Source organism: Crocuta crocuta, unplaced genomic scaffold (assembly GCF_008692635.1).
Source record: "Crocuta crocuta isolate KB4526 unplaced genomic scaffold, BGI_CrCroc_1.0 scaffold41, whole genome shotgun sequence".
NCBI lineage: Eukaryota > Metazoa > Chordata > Mammalia > Carnivora > Hyaenidae > Crocuta > Crocuta crocuta.
The window spans coordinates 17193035-17208580 of record NW_027529428.1 but is presented as its reverse complement, the minus strand read 5'-3'; the positions used below and the strand labels follow the sequence as shown (position 1 = coordinate 17208580).

At 44.8% G+C, this 15546-nt stretch overlaps 1 protein-coding gene and 1 long non-coding RNA gene across 4 annotated transcripts in view; one reads left to right on the top strand and one right to left on the bottom strand.

Annotated features, from left to right (window-relative positions):
• Positions 1-15546, top strand: part of LOC144227729 (spermatogenesis-associated protein 31E1-like) — a 51622-nt gene that overhangs the window by 11336 nt on the left and 24740 nt on the right. For both annotated transcript variants that reach the window (XR_013334035.1, XM_077759484.1), the window contains exons 4-9: positions 606-753; positions 3441-3578; positions 5010-5110; positions 5942-6064; positions 14012-14207; positions 15115-15172. Coding sequence is in view for 1 of the 2 variants with exons in the window: in XM_077759484.1 (XP_077615610.1) it covers positions 5943-6064; positions 14012-14207; positions 15115-15172 (376 nt within the window). In the remaining variant the exon portion in view is untranslated. The remainder of the gene's footprint in view (positions 1-605; positions 754-3440; positions 3579-5009; positions 5111-5941; positions 6065-14011; positions 14208-15114; positions 15173-15546) is intronic.
• LOC144227730 (uncharacterized) lies at positions 5889-15226 on the bottom strand. Of its 2 annotated transcripts, none has more exons than XR_013334037.1 (2): positions 15112-15226; positions 5889-6293 (listed from the first exon to the last, which is right to left on the bottom strand). It is a non-coding gene; the product is annotated as an uncharacterized LOC144227730 (long non-coding RNA). The 2 variants fall into 2 exon arrangements; XR_013334036.1 differs by lacking the exon at positions 15112-15226 and adding an exon at positions 7436-7656.

The following is a 15546-nucleotide window of genomic DNA, read 5'->3' as shown; positions in this document are numbered from 1 at the left end:
GTTTTGGCCGTTACAAATCACGCTGCCATGAACAGTCATGCACGAGTCTCTGCACAGACACATATTTTCATTTCTCTTGGGTGGATATTCAGGAAAGTAATTGCTGGGTTATATGGTAAATTTATGTCTTAATTTTTAAATAAGTAACAGGTTGTTTTCCACAGTGGCTGCACTGTTTTAAATTCCCGTGAGCAGTGGATGAGCATTCCCATTTCTCCACGGCCTCTCACGCACTTGTTACTGACCGTCACTTTTACCATAACATTTGTGAACGGTGTCTTAGTGTGGCTTTTGTTTGCATGTCTCTGGTGGCTAATAATACCGAAAAATGTGCCATGTGCTTATTGGCCATTCAATATACATCTTCTGTGATGAAATGTCTATTCAAAATTTTATTGCATTTTTGTGTTCCTGTAATTGAGCTGTAAGCTTTTAAAATATACTTTGGATACAAGTAATGTATCATACGTTTGTTTTGAAATTTTGGGGTCCCGATCTGGGGCGTGTTTTTCGTTTATCAGTGGTTTTCTTGAAGTTCAAAATGTTTGCATCTTTATGAACACAAATTTATCTCTAATCACATGTGTTTTTGGTATTGTATTAAGACTGTCTAACTACTGAGAGAGGAAGCTGAGGCCTCATAAGGCCAAGGACACACTCGAGTGCAAGAGTGTGGTCACATGCGGATTAATGGACCTGCGCCACCTCTGCCCTGCACTCACTGCTATCAGAGCGGAATCCAAGTGAGCTCAGGTGAGTGACGTGTGACCCTGCACCTGCGATTCCCCAGGCGACGTAGCATTGAGTTTGAGGAAGGAACAGACATGTCTTCCCAGACAGCTCTCCCCTAGCTGCTCCTGTATGACTTCAAAGAAAGGTTCTGTAAGCAAATATATACCATAAGGAAGCTGCTAGTGATCATGTAATCACCTCAAAGTAAATGGACAATGATTTCTCTGATTTTAAGATCTAAAAAGTATACATTTAAGTACAAAATTGGCCTTTCAACATTTTTTAATATTCTACATAAAACAATTCTATAGGAAAACCAGGGAACAAGTTATTAAATTTAAAGGGATCAAAAATTTCAACAGCATTACCCAAATCAGAAACGATGACTATTAAAATGTGCCAATAATTAAGGCTAGTCACAGTGGGTGTTGGTTTAATGTTCAAAACTGACTAGAGAAATTTTATGAAGAATAAATTGGAGAGACTGTTGTGAACGTAGAGAACCTGCAAAAATGTGCTTGTGGGAAGCAGCCTCTAAGGTGACCCTGATGACCCCTCCCTGCTTGGATCCCCAGCCTGTGTCATCTTCCTACCTCTTAAATATGGGCTAGAACTATCCACCTGCCTCTAGCAAATAGTACATAGCAGAAGCAAATATAGAGGTATAACTTTCAAAGTTAGGTGACAAAATGATTGTGGCATCCACCGCGGCCTCCCTCTTTTGATCACTTGCTCTGGAAGAAGCCGCTGCCCTGTTGAGAGCTGCCCAGTGGACAAGCCCACAAGGTCAGGCACTGGTGTCTCTGGTCAAGAGCCAGAAAGGAACTGGGGTCAGGGAGTGCCAGTCACTGGTCCTGGGGAGTGATCAGGTCTCTCAAGGGATTCTCCCCAATAAGCCTACAGAAAAAAATAATATTCTTTAAATCAGTATAACTTTTGGATAAACCACATATTCAAATTGAGTGGAGAAGGGCCAAACCAGGAGAAGGTGAGATCATTTCAAGTATTCCTCCATTATCCACGCATGTTACACGTAAGGTCTGATGAGAAAATGCGATCAGCAGCAACAGTCACTGGCCAGCAACCTCTCTGGGGGTGAGGGGCTCTGCTTCCGCCGGGATGACCTCTCCCTCGAGACAGCACTGCGCATCTTCTTTGTTTGAGGGTTGTACTGAGATACCAAATGTGTCTTGCTCATTCAAGCTGTACAGTCTCAGTTACTGATGTACTATCTGTCAGAGTTTATTCTTCTGACCAGTAGTAGTTTACCAAAGGGCACAGTTTAAAGTCAAGCAGTCAAGCAGAGCGAAATTTCTTCTAACTTCTCTCTCTTCAGTTATGTTATCATGACTGATTGAGATGACTCAGTGTGAAGAGCATCATGATAATGAGGAGGGAATAAATAGGGAATCTGGTAAAGCAGCGCTTCTCAAAATGGGCTGCCATCTTTATAGGAAAAGTAAATTCCCCGGGTCCCCTGGGTGGCTCAGTCTGTTGACCTTCTGACTTGGGCGCAGGTCATGATCTCAAGGTTCGTGAGTTCAAGCCCTGCATCAGGGTCACTGNTCTGAAGTAGGCTCCAGGCTCTGAGCTGTCAGCACAGAGCTTGATGCGAGGCTCGAACTTTGGAACAGCGAGATCATGACCTAGGCTGAAGTCAGACACTTAACTGACTGAGCCACCCAGGCACCCTAAGGATTCTTTAGTCCTCTAGAATTTAAGAAACACTGTTCCAAAGCACTTATTTTGAAAATGTGGCTTTACCTAGAACAAAGAGGGTCCCCAACACTGCCTGAAAATTGGAAACAAAATGCAATATATAATTCTAGACTCTTAGTTTTTATATACTGCTGAGGGTTAAATATGAGTAAACTGAAATGAACTGATTAATGGTTAATCATAATCTATATTCATAACGTAAGGTCATTAGAGTTTATTAATTAAACCAGTATTACCANGCGGGGCTCGAACCCACGAACCATGAGATCATGACCTAAGCGAAAGTCGGACGCTTAACCGACTAAGCCACCCAGGCGCCCCATACCATGTATTTTAGAAATATGGTAGGTTTGGGGCGTCTGGGCGGCTCAGTCAGTTAAGCATCCAACTTTGGCTCAGGTCATGATCTCACGGTCTGTGAGTTTAAGCCCTGTGTCAGGATCTGTGCTGACAGCTCAGAGCCTGGAGCCTGCTTCAGATCCTGTGTCTCCCTCTCTCTCTCTGCCCCTCTCCGGCTCATTCTCTGTCTCTCAAAAACAAACAAAGTTGGAAAAAATTGTGTTTTTTTTAAAGAAAAAAGAAATACAGTGGGTTCAAGCCCCACGCTGGTTATAGAGATTACTTAAAAACAAAATCCTAAGAAAACAAATTTGATTGCAAACCCCCTACACTGGAAAATAGTGGAAAACTCCATGGTTTTTTCAAGAATGACAGGTGATTATCAGTGCCTCAGCAGGATGCATCCTGGTTTTGACTGGGAGGCCAGATTCAAAAGGAAGAATTCTGCCTTCCTAGGTAAACAATGGACTCCTGCATCTAGCAAAAACAAACAAAAACCACACACACACACACACAAAGCCCCAGTAAATCAGGTTTTTAAAATAGTTTCTTAGCACATATTCTGAAAGATTTTCTGAAAGAAGAGGTTGAAGGAGTTTGGATGGGATGTTTACAACTCATATATTTTCCTTTGTTTTCTTTTCTTATAGTGGGGTCAATACCACTTACAACACACTTTGTTCTCCAGGATCCATGTGCCCAAAAATAGCCTTCCCTCGCTCCTGCCGAGAGATGGTTCCCTCAGAGTTTGGCCAGCACCCAGGTTGTAAAGAATTAAAGGATTTGAGGTAAAGGGAATGTGTTAGGCCTGGAGACAGCCCCTTTTCCCTGGGTTTTTAGGACAGAGACATCTGGCTGCTTCCTCTTACTCATCCCTCTTACCTGACTGCCCTAAGTTTATCCTTAACACCATGCCCTGTGCACCAGAGAGGCAGAGTGCATGGAGGAAGACGTGGGGAGGAGCTGGGTGGGGACCAGCCCTGGGAAACACCACTGGATTGAAGGAGGAGGCTTCAGAGAGGGGCCCCTGAAAAGGGCCATTCAAGACTTGGCTTCCTGTCTCCTCCTTCAAGACTCTTCAACTCAAACCAACCCAGCTCCTGACCTTAATCTCAGCATTTACCAATTTGATTTTTATTTATTTATTTATTTTGAGAGAGAGGGAGCGAGTGAGCAGGGGAGGGGCAGAGAGAAGGAAAGAGAGAATCCCAAGCAGGCTCTGCACTGTCAGCACAGCCTGATGCAGGGCTGGAACCCAGAACCATGAGATTGTGACCTGAGCCTAAACCAAGAGTTCGATGCTTAACCAACTGAGCCACCCAGGCGCCCCAGCATCTCTACACTTTATAATCTCTAGACTCATTGTTATTGCCAATCACCAACATCTTGACTTTTTCTCATTTCCAATAGTTAGAACAGTTATCTTTACCTTTGGAATCCCTTTGAAGTGCTGATTGATGTCTGGCTCCTGAAGCCTGTCCTTGCCTATGTCTGTTTATTCACATTTGTCTACTGCTCACAGGTGTCATGTTCCCACCTTAGACAGGGCCCCCCAACGCCGGCCCCCATCAGCTCACCTCCTCCGAGACAGGTCTGTTATCTGCAACATGGAAGGTGGCGCAGCATTCCAAATAAACAAAAGGGTCTCGTTTATTTGCAGCAGGAACTCTCACAAAGTAGGAGATGGGAGCAAACAAAAACACCGCAGGTCTTGCTAACCTGTCTTAATTTACTGAAACCTTCGCATTGTTTTCTAAACTGTTTTTGCGGAGACTTAACATTAAAAATACGAAATTTAGGGGCTCCTGGGTGGCTCAGGTGGTTGAGCATCCAGCTTCAGCCTAGGTCATGATCTCACCCTCACGAGGCCGAGCCCCACATTTGGCTCTGTGCTGACAGCTCAGAGCGTGGAGCCTGTTTCGGATTCTGTGTCTGCCTCTCTCTCTGCCCCTCCCCCACTCGCACTCGCTCTCTCTCGCTCTCTCTCTCTCTCTCTCTCTCTCTCTCAAAAATAAATAAACTTTAAAAAGCATATGAAATTTGGGACAACTGGGTGGCTCAGATTCTCTCTCTCCCTCTGCCCCTCCCATAATCTCGTGTGTGCATGTGCCCTCACGTGTACTCTCTCTCTCTCCCAAAACATTAAAATTAAAATTAAAATTAAAATAAAAAATTTAAGGTTGTAGAGAATCCAACAGGGTTACTGTATTCTGATATAGATCGTAAGAATTTATTCCAGGACGTGCTTTCCTGTCTGAGACGTCGACCGCTACAACCCAGGGTCTGGGAAAGGTCCTTGGTTTACCGTTTCATGCATCAGGTAAGTGATGTAGAGACGCTCAAAGATTGCGGGGACTTGTGTGCTAGGCCACTAAGCTTCATAAGTTAGAGTACTAAGCACAGAGAACAAGATGACATGACATGTGATAAGATGCTATTGCCATGGTCCTAAGCCTTCTCAGAGATGGCCGTCCTGTGAGGAGGAGGGACTAAGCTCCCAGCCAGGAAGATGTGGGCTCTGATCAGCTCAATCTGACTTCTGGGGAAAAAGAAAATTACCTAATCTCTCTTATCATCAGTTTCTTCATCCAGAGTGTGAGGTTTGGGATGTCCTAGCCAGCCAATTGTAAAATGCTCATTCTGACTATTTCATATGAAAACCTACAATCCTCATAGCCGTCCTACAAAAGAACATGTTGTACATACACGTATTCAGAAGCGTTGCAGATTTCTGTTATATTATAAAAATCATGTTTAAATTTCGATGGAGATAATTACGTATTTTATTTTTCTTTTCAGTGATATGTATTTTATCTCCTTAAACATGCCCTTTCTGGCTACCGTACATACATCCCAAGGTTGTTAATGCAAAGGGCTATGGGCTGGAAGCCATACATATTTGGTCTGAGGCTCCACTGCCTTCCCGCTATTGTGGGTGTAGTTTTTCTGTCTAAGAGGCTTTGCCGTGGCATCCCAGAGACCAGGTGTGGCCACATCACAGCATGAGACCCACATATACAATAATAACCACAGTCTGACCCCAGAAAAAGACGCAAGGGGCATGTATCGAAAGAAGAAATAGAATTTTATGTTGCCTGTTAGATTTAGAAACCATCAGAAGTTTTATTTGAACCTAGTTTTCTATAAACAGGATGGCAGCGAGGCAGCGAGAACCACTGAGTCCTGAAGATGTTATGGAAGAAGGCTCCGGCGCCGGTGCAGAAAGCAGCCATCGGACTGTGCTTTTTGTCCCCTGCATGATACTCTGCAGCAGGTGGGGCTCACCTTTTCGTGTTGTTCTTGTTACGTTCCTTTTCCCCAGGTTTTCTGTTGACATCATCATTTTTGCTTTACCTCTTAAAACTTGCAAACTGATGTGTGTGTAAGCTTTGCAGAAGATGTAAGGAATAAAAATTCATTCCTGGAAAAGGACCCACTTGCTATTGATCAGTGGAGTCCAGAAGAGCCCAAAGGAAGACTCTCTTTGTGGGTCACTTTGGATTCTGCTGGAAACAGACACCAAGAGGGAATCAGACATATGAGTGATCTGCCCGGGAAACGTGGTGAATAAAGAAAGAAAGTGGCGAATAAGGAAGCAAGAGTAGAAGAGGAGGGCATTCTAACTGCGATACAGGTCTGACACGAGAGGGGAGACGGGGAGAGGCAGGATGGAGCAAGAAGAGGCTGAGACTGCAGAGCAGCCCTGAGGATGCCAGGCTGAGGGGGGGCTCCTGAGCAAAGGCCGCCCGCTGGGGGACCCACAGCAGGCAGGGAGAGAGAGCCCTATGCTACCCTCCAGTCACTGGCTGGGAGAAGCCTGGGGAGGGCATGGCCCAGTCTGAAGGCCAGGGAGGGGATTCTCTCTCTCCCTCTCTCTCAGCCCCTCCCCTCAAAACAAATGAATAAAATTTTAAAAATATAGTATTCTTTGGATACCCAGGTCACTTATAAATAAAACACTGAAATTAATTACTAAGCATAATTTTAATGTTATGCGCTTTCTTCTCTAATTTTTACATGGTACAGAGAAGCTACAGTCTCTTTACTCACCACAACATTTTATATTAGTATTTATCTTTCCATCTATGGCACCCCTCTTTTCAGATGCCTGATCTCTGGGTCTCTGTAACAACCGATCTGAGAACTGAGGTCAAGAGATGCACCCCCATTTTATTTAAGAGACAAGTTCATAATTAAGCAGTTATACTTAAGGAACATATTGGACTCCTACTATTTTGAGGGATAACTTTCGAACACTAGCAAAGTTGCAGAAAAATGCACAGAATTCCCTGTACCAAGTTCCCAATTTCCCCTAATAATTCTATTTTAGCTCCTAACTTATGGTATAACTTATAATTCCTTTCTTATAGGTTTTTTGGTTGCCCTTGAGTTTACAACATTCATTTTTAAGTAGTCTAGGGCCACCCTGAAACATGTAGCATTACACCACTTCACGTGTAGCACAGGGACCTTAAAACAGAGGATTGCCAGTTTCCCAGCTCCCTGCCCCACCCATGACATCCCTATCATTCATTTCACTGATCCAGGTTCTGTAACTACATAATACTTTGTTACTATCGCCACTTTAAACAGTTATCTTTTAGAAATCAATTAAGAATCAAAAAATTCAAGGATTCCATTTTACCTTCATTCCTTCCTTCCTGGAAGCCCTTCCTTTATGTAGATCTAACTTTGTAATCTTTATCATTTGGGCCATGTTTAATGTTTGGCAGTAATGTGGATGCCAGAGGTTTCAAATGCCTCTAGTGTTCTTGGTTTTTGTCTCCCCTCTTGATTTTGGGCTTCCCTAAATACTCCTCTTCAGAGAGACTCTTTCTCTTCCAGTTCTTTTGGCTATAATCCACTCTTACTAGAGTGGTGTCATGGAAGACTGTTAGTGTCATAGTAGACTGTTGGCATCATGGTAGACTGTTGGTGTCATGGTAGAATGTTGGTGTCATGGCAGGTTGTTGGTGTCATAGTAGACTGTTGGTGTCATGGCAGACTGTTGGTGTCATGGCAGACTGTTGGTGTCAATGTAGATTGTCAGGGAGAAAAGGCCTTCTATAACTTGCCAGTGAGTCCCAGTCTATAGTGGGCCTCTGTCTGAGACTGTGACCTTCACAGGTTTTTGTAACTCTGTCGCAGGGACATACCTCTCTCCCTGTGCCCTTGCTCCTGTCCATAACTGAATTGCACTCTGGCCAGGTTCTTTCTCCTGGAGAGTATCCTTCTGTTCTATAGAAAGCTCTGGGCATGTTTCCAAATAATTCCTAACCCCGCTACTCCCTCCTTGCATTCACCCCTCCCCAGAGCCACCAGGGCATCTCAGTCTTCACCGTGAGAACCTACAAGGGTCCTGATGGGGAAGCACCAAGACTGTGGCCTCCAGGATTTATCATTCTNCCCACGAACCGCGAGATCATGACCCAAGCGAAAGTCGGACGCTTAACCGACTAAGCCACCCAGGTGGCCCCAGGATTTATCATTCTTAATGAGTCACAGAGCCTCCAGCAATTTGTCAAAACTATCATTGAAATCTTCCTACCAGCCCAGGGCTACAGGGGTGCCTGCGACAGATCTTAGGATGTAGGACGCAGGTCTCAGTTCCTAGCTTTCCGGAGGTGCCTGCCCCTCCAACCTAGTTGGTGGCAATTAGCCTTGAAATCTTGGTTCTCTGATGAGTCCAAGAAAAGCTATTGATTTCCAATCTGTCCAGATTTTTCTTACTGTAAGGATAAAAGTGATGACTTCTAGAAGTCACTTCCCTTAATATTACCATCTTAAGAAATGAACATTGGTACTATACTGTTAACTAAACCACCGATTTTATTCTGATTTCACCAGTCTTCCCACTAATGTCCTTTTTCTCTCCCAGAATCCAAATAAGGATAACACATAGAATTAGTTATGTATCAGCTTAGTCATCCTCAATCTATGATACTCTCACAGCCCTTTCTTGTTTTATGTAACATTTTCAGTTTTGAAGTTCTCTCATTTTAGATTTTTCTAATACTTTCTATAGATTAGACTGAGCTTATGGTTTGGGCGACCTGTAGCACAAAGGTGAGAACCCTGAGGGAGTACGTGACATCAGCATGACTGATCACTGGGCTGTTAGCTTGACCGTTGCTTTAGGTGCGGCTGCCACATTTCTCCTCTGTAAAGACACATTTTTTTTTTCCCTCTCAAATCTCTGTCAGTTAGAAGCCGATCACTAAGTCCAGTGCACACTCAAGGGGAAAGGACTTAAACTCTACTTCTTTGAGGCAGGAATATCTGCACCTGTATTATTAATAATTTTTCTGTTATTTATTTTTATGGTCAATAATTTATATTCATATGGACTCGTGGACATTTATTTTATTCTCTGGGATATGACCCAATACTTGCTTATTTCTTTTGTTGCTCAATTTGTTAAATTTTTTAACAAATTGAGCAACCTTTGTTGCTAGTTCAACCTTTGTTTGGGCTTATGACTTATTCAGCCTGTGTCTGTCCTAAGTAAAGTAATGCTGAGCTCTTCTTTCTTTCTGTGGGTGCCCGTCAGGTTTTAGATTTCATGTTGCTTGTTTTTCTATAACCTCAGTTCTCTGATGGGTTCACCAAAAGTAATTAATTTCCAGCAATGCTCTTTCCAGCTCTCTGTGTCTCTGAAGTCATTTGCTAGACTGATATCTGTCAAACACACCTTTCCATTTATCCATAAAAATGTCTCAGAAAAATCACTGATAAATCAAGATCCAAGAGCTCGCATGAGAATAATGGGTGTATAATTACAATATAATTTCTGACCCATTGGTTCTGTGTGCTTTGAAATGTTTTGATCCAGGCTGGTGTCATAAGAAGATAAAAATAGAGAGATTATTTCTGAGCGTCACTTCAGTTCTCTCCCTTTGCCTCCCTCTTCTTTCTCCCTCACTCCCAGACCTATTACACACACAAGAACCATGACTCTTGGCTTGTTTTACATCCACACTATCAATCATGCTCTTTGGCCTTACAGCAATATGCTCACTCCCTACTTTGTCCTCAGTGGAGAATATAGTAAATTACCAAAAACAGAAAGCTCACATTACTCCCATAAAGTATAGTTAACAAGCAGGGGGAATGTTCATGCAACACCTTCATCAATCAGCCCCATGCCAAGGCATAACAGCAAATATCAATGGCAAAAAAATAAAGGCTTTTAAAACGGGCACACTTCCAGGAACTTAGGAAGAAAGGAAACCTGCATTTAGGACTCAAGAGAGGTTGAAAGGTTGAAATAGGTCAGGAAGAGTAAAACTAACACTATATCATAGATATGAACAATAACCTTAGGAAAAACCCATTACATAATACACCTGATAGATGCTGATGAATTAGTTTGGAAATGTACTGTCTTATATGATAGAAAGACACTATAAAAATGCTGGGGCGCCTGGGTGGTGCAGCCAGTTAAGCATCCAACTCCTAATTTCAGCTTAGGTAATGATCTCTGAGATCATGGTTTTGAGTCCCACATTGGGCTCCATGCTGTCAGCTTGGGATTCTCTATCTTCCTCTCTCTGGCTCTCTCTCTCTCTCAAAAATAAACATTTTTTTAAAGACACTATAAAATATATTCTGGAAAGGGATCCAATTTGGCAGCAAATCAAGACCCTACACTGATCTCTTCCCACAGACACACCAAATCTATAGCTATGTTTGGATCACTTCTTTGTGAAAAAGATGTGAAATCTAGATGAACTGCTTCCCCACAACAAAAGATAAGAGAGTCTTGAGACATGTAGGAGAGGNTCTGAGATCATGGTTTTGAGTCCCACATTGGGCTCCATGCTGTCAGCTTGGGATTCTCTATCTTCCTCTCTCTGGCTCTCTCTCTCTCTCAAAAATAAACATTTTTTTAAAGACACTATAAAATATATTCTGGAAAGGGATCCAATTTGGCAGCAAATCAAGACCCTACACTGATCTCTTCCCACAGACACACCAAATCTATAGCTATGTTTGGATCACTTCTCTGTGAAAATGATGTGAAATCTAGACGAACTGCTTCCCCACAACAAAAGATAAGAGAGTCTTGAGACATGTCGGAGAGGCAGACGTGGTCTTGGCAAAAAAAAAACAAAAAACAAAACAACCCCAAAAAAAACACTCAACCCCCAGTGTCCCAACACATGATGGGGAGGGATCTCACCAGTCTAGTGCTTCTTCTGGAAGAAGGAGGGGTTGGTCCCTGACATCAGGCACCCCAACCCTCGTGATCTGCACCACAGAGATGAGCTCCCAAAGATGCCCGGTTTAGAAAACCATGGAAGCTGCCATTCCAGGACCCCCAAGTGCTATAGGAAACAGAGATTCTCCTTTTAAAGGGCTCATGTTCGGTCTCACTCACGGGGAGATCCTGTTCAAAAGCATCAATTTTAAAAGTGCCTAGACTGTATGTCAAGGAAATTCTTTTGCTCCTCTGAGGGTATCTGCCAGAGGGGCAGGGGAAAGTCAGGGGACTCTCAATAGGCTCTGACAGATACCATCTGTGGGCTCTCTACCAACTCTGCTAGCACAGGTAGGCACCCCTTTGCCTGATTAGGGCTAGTCCACTCCCTGGCTAGGGCAGGCTCGTGGGAACAGTCATGGCACTTTCCTGCCCCCAGCCTGGGACCTGGGACAGGGCAATCTCTTGCAGCATTGCTGACAGTGATGAGTGCATGCATTCAAGGCATTATCCTGTTCTCTTTCTGAAGCCAGAGAGCATGCTTTGTCCCCTACTCATACCAGCTGCCTTGATAAAGTCAGTAGGCATGTGCAAACCACACGGAAGATGCCCCTTGTCTTGGGCCCCTGATGGCCAAGGGGGTTGGCATTGCTGAGCTCCATGGGACTATAACAACTGGAAAGACACTTCTTGGCAGGCCAACGGCCCCAGGGCACTGCCCAGACAGCAGACAGAAACACACCCCCAGTCTTCCTGTGAAAAAGGCCTATTTACTTACCCTTCAACCTGAGGGACAAGCTTCAGGTTTCTTAGGCTCCCAGGGAATGTAAGCAGGGAGACACCATCCTTGGGTAGCCCCCTGGCCTCACTGTAGCTCTACCAAACATCCCAGCAAGGACCTTATACATTTATCTAGGGCCCTGAGTTTTTAAACTGCCACCCAGGGACACCTCCAAGTGTCCCAATCTGGAGTCCAGCTGGGCTTATGATTGTGGCCCCACAGGACTGTGTATATTTTCACACTTTAAAAACTTCTGCCTGAGGTTCTGGCTTCCAATCAGCCTGAAACTAAGTATTAAATTAGAATCCTCTCCTTGGAACATTTCCAGATCTCGGCACACCCTCAACAGTGGGGGCACAGCAAAATAAATCTGCCTGTTTAGACAATGACAAAAGGTAGGAAACTACCAAGTACTAGAACAAGGGTGAGCGAGAAGCTGCCATCTCTACACATGGCAACTCCTTCAGGACTGATCGTTGTTTTTTTGCCAAATATAGAGAAACACAGAAAGTCCAGAAAAATGAGGAAATGGAGAAATATGTTCCAAATAATTGAACAAGACAAAACTTCAGAAAAACATTAATGATATGGAGAGAAGCAGTCTACATGTAATGAATTCAATTTGCTGTTCATAAAGATGCTCATCCAAGCTGGAAGAAGAATTCATGAACACAGTGGGAACTTCAACAGAAACAGGAAGTATGAGAGAGTACCAACCAGAAGTCACAGAGCTAAAGAATACAAAAATTAGACTGAAAAGTACACTAGAGAGATTCAAAAGTAGAGTGGATGAAACAGAAGATAGGGTGTGTGAGCTGGAAGACAAAGTATTGAAATTCACCCAGATAGTGTGGCAAAAAGAGAAACAAATTTAAAATATTAAAGATAACTGGGCACCTGAGTGGCTCAGTTGATCAAGCATCTCACTTTGGCTCAGGTCATGATCTTGCGGTTCATGAGTTCGAGCCCCACACCAGGCTCTGTGCTGACAGCTCAGAGCTGAGAGCCTGCTTTAGATTCTGTGCCTCCCTCTCTCTCTGACTCTCCCCTGCTCACTTTCTGTTTCTTTCTCTCTCTCTCTCAAAAATAAGCAAACATTAAAAATATATATATGAAAGATAAGAAACCTATGGGGCAACATCAAGCAGAATAATGTTCAGACTAAAGGGATCCCAAAGGAAGAAGAGACAGAGAAAGGTGCAGAAAACTCATTTGTAGAAATAATAGCTGAAAACTTTCCTAACCTGGAGGAGAAAACACACACCCAGGTCCAATAACCACAGGGAGTTTCAAATATATATATATATATATAAAAAGACCAACACCAAGAAACATTATAATTAGAATGTCAAAAGTTAAAGAGAGAAAATATAAAAAGCAGCAAAAAAAAAAAAAAAAAGCAATGTTTCTGCACCAGGGAAGCCCCATTACACTATCAGCAATTTATTCAGCACAAATTTTGTAGGCCAGAAGAGAGTAGCATGACATATTCAAAATGCAGAAAGAAAAAAAAAATTCCAACCAAGAATACTCTACCCAGAGAGGTCATTATTCAGAATTAATAGGGAGATTAAGAGTTTTCCAAATAAGCAATAATAAAGGAGGTCATTACCATTAAACTGGCCTTATAAGAGATGTTTAAGGGACTTAAACTGAGAAGAAATGGTGTACTTAATAACAAGAAAATATATAAAAGTAAAGTCTTAACGGAAAAGGTAATATATAGTATATACAGAGCAAAGGTAGAGAATAAATTACTTATAAAGCTAGTATGAAGGTTAAAAGACAAAAATAGTAAAATTAACTACAACTACAATAATTATTTAAGAGATCCATAAAATAAAAAGAGGTAAATGTGACATCAAAAACATTAAATGTGTGGGGAAAGAAGTAAAAATGCAGACGTTTAAAATATGCTTACATTTAAGTTAGTGGCAACGTAAAACAGAGAGTTGTATACATAAGGTGTTATATGTGACACTCATAGTAAACAAAACAAAACTCAGACTCATAGATGCAGAGAAGGGATTGGTGTCTGCCAAGGGGAGGAGCCTAAAGGTCCCGGGGTGGGGGCGGGGAGGGATGGAGCTGCAGAGCTGGGTGGGGCATGCTCCCCTCCCCCTCCCTCAGGAGCCCTTTGTGACCAGCCCACGGCTCTGTGATGTGATGTCCCCAAGTACAAGCTCAGTGCTCAGTCATGTGAGGGCAGCAGTGGGACCAGGCGCTAATGCTTCTTCCAGGAAAGAGATGGAGAATATTCTCTTGGCTCTGAAAAGCATGAGCGCCGGTTGGCTGAGCTCCAGCCCCACCTCCTGGACGACGGGGACCACCTTCGCCTTCCTGTGTGGACTGTGGCTCTTCCTCCTGCTAATCTCCTGCTTCCAGACGGACCCGTCGTCCTCACCACCACGTCGGAAACACAGACTCAGCAGAAAGGTAAGGAAGCCTGGCCCGGACCCGGCAGAGTATGATTCTGTCTCCTTTTCTTTTGTTTTTTTTCTTTTGAAATGTTTCTTTATTTTGAGACAGAGATAGAGAGAGCGTCTACATGCGTGTGAGCAAGGGAGGGGCAGAGAGAGAGGGAGAGAGAGAATCCCAAGTAAGTTCTGCACTGTCAGCGCAGAGCCCGACACGGGACTTGAACCCATGAACCTGAGATCGTGACCTGAGCCGAAGTCGGACGCTTAACCGACTGAGCCCCCAGGCGCCCCTCTATCTTCTTTCCCGTTACTATTTCCACTTTCCTGAGTCCCTGCAGAGACTCCTGGGATGGGAAAGAACGGAACGTGTGTTCTCGGGAAAGAGGGAACGCCGTCCTTCCGGGGNGAGGTTCTCCCCGGAGACCCCAGGCCAGGAGGCCGCGTGTGGTAGAGGCTCCGGGGCCACGTCCCGGACAGTGAGCAGAGGACTGAGGCCAGGCGCTCCGTCTCCAGGGGAGGACCGGCCCCCAGCCCTGGGCCGGCAGCCCCCTCCCCGGGGCAGGCGTCCCGGGAGAACTCTGCCCTGCGGGGGCTGCTGGAGGGCAGCGCCGAGCCCGGGGGGCCCCAGCAGGGCCAGCGGGAAGCAGGGTCCCCCCCGAAGGAGCTGAGATGCACCCGCAGGTCCGGGAATGTTCCCTGAGCAGAACAGGGACCGAGAAAGTTCTCGCAGAGAAAATCCTTGTGTACATTCAAGAAGAAAAACTGAAAATACCCACTTTGAAAATGAGTAAGAGGAAAGAAAGCCAACCCCCCCCCCATTAGTTGAAGGTAGGAAGTCACGCTGCTCATGAACACGGAGCATCTGCTGCCGGAGAGGAGAGACTGGGGGTCCCAGCCCCCCCCCATGCTCTCTGTCTCACCAGCAGGTGGAGCTGAGGCGCAGGAGCATCAGAGACAAGAAGAAAAGCGAACTTCTGAAAGGTGAGCGCCTGCCACTCAGCCCTGCGCCCCTGGCTGGTGTCCCTCCAGCTCGGAGCGCCCAGCCCCACCGTCTCCAGGACACCCCGGTCCGTCCCTCAGGAAACAGAGCCCCGGAGGCGCCGGGGACCGAGGGCGGAACCCCGACGCCTCCCAGATTCTGGGCCAGAACAAGCCCAGGGGCTGGACCCGGGTGCCGCCGGCCAGGACCCCGGAACCCCCGGCTCCAGCTGTGGACAAGTTCCTCTGGGAGGCGACCGGGCCTTTCTCACCCCACCCCCCACAAGTCATGAACGGGGAAGCTCTTTGTAAAGGACGAAGCTGTCCCCACGAGTCTTGTTGTCACTGCGAGACCATGTGGCCTTGGACACTGATGT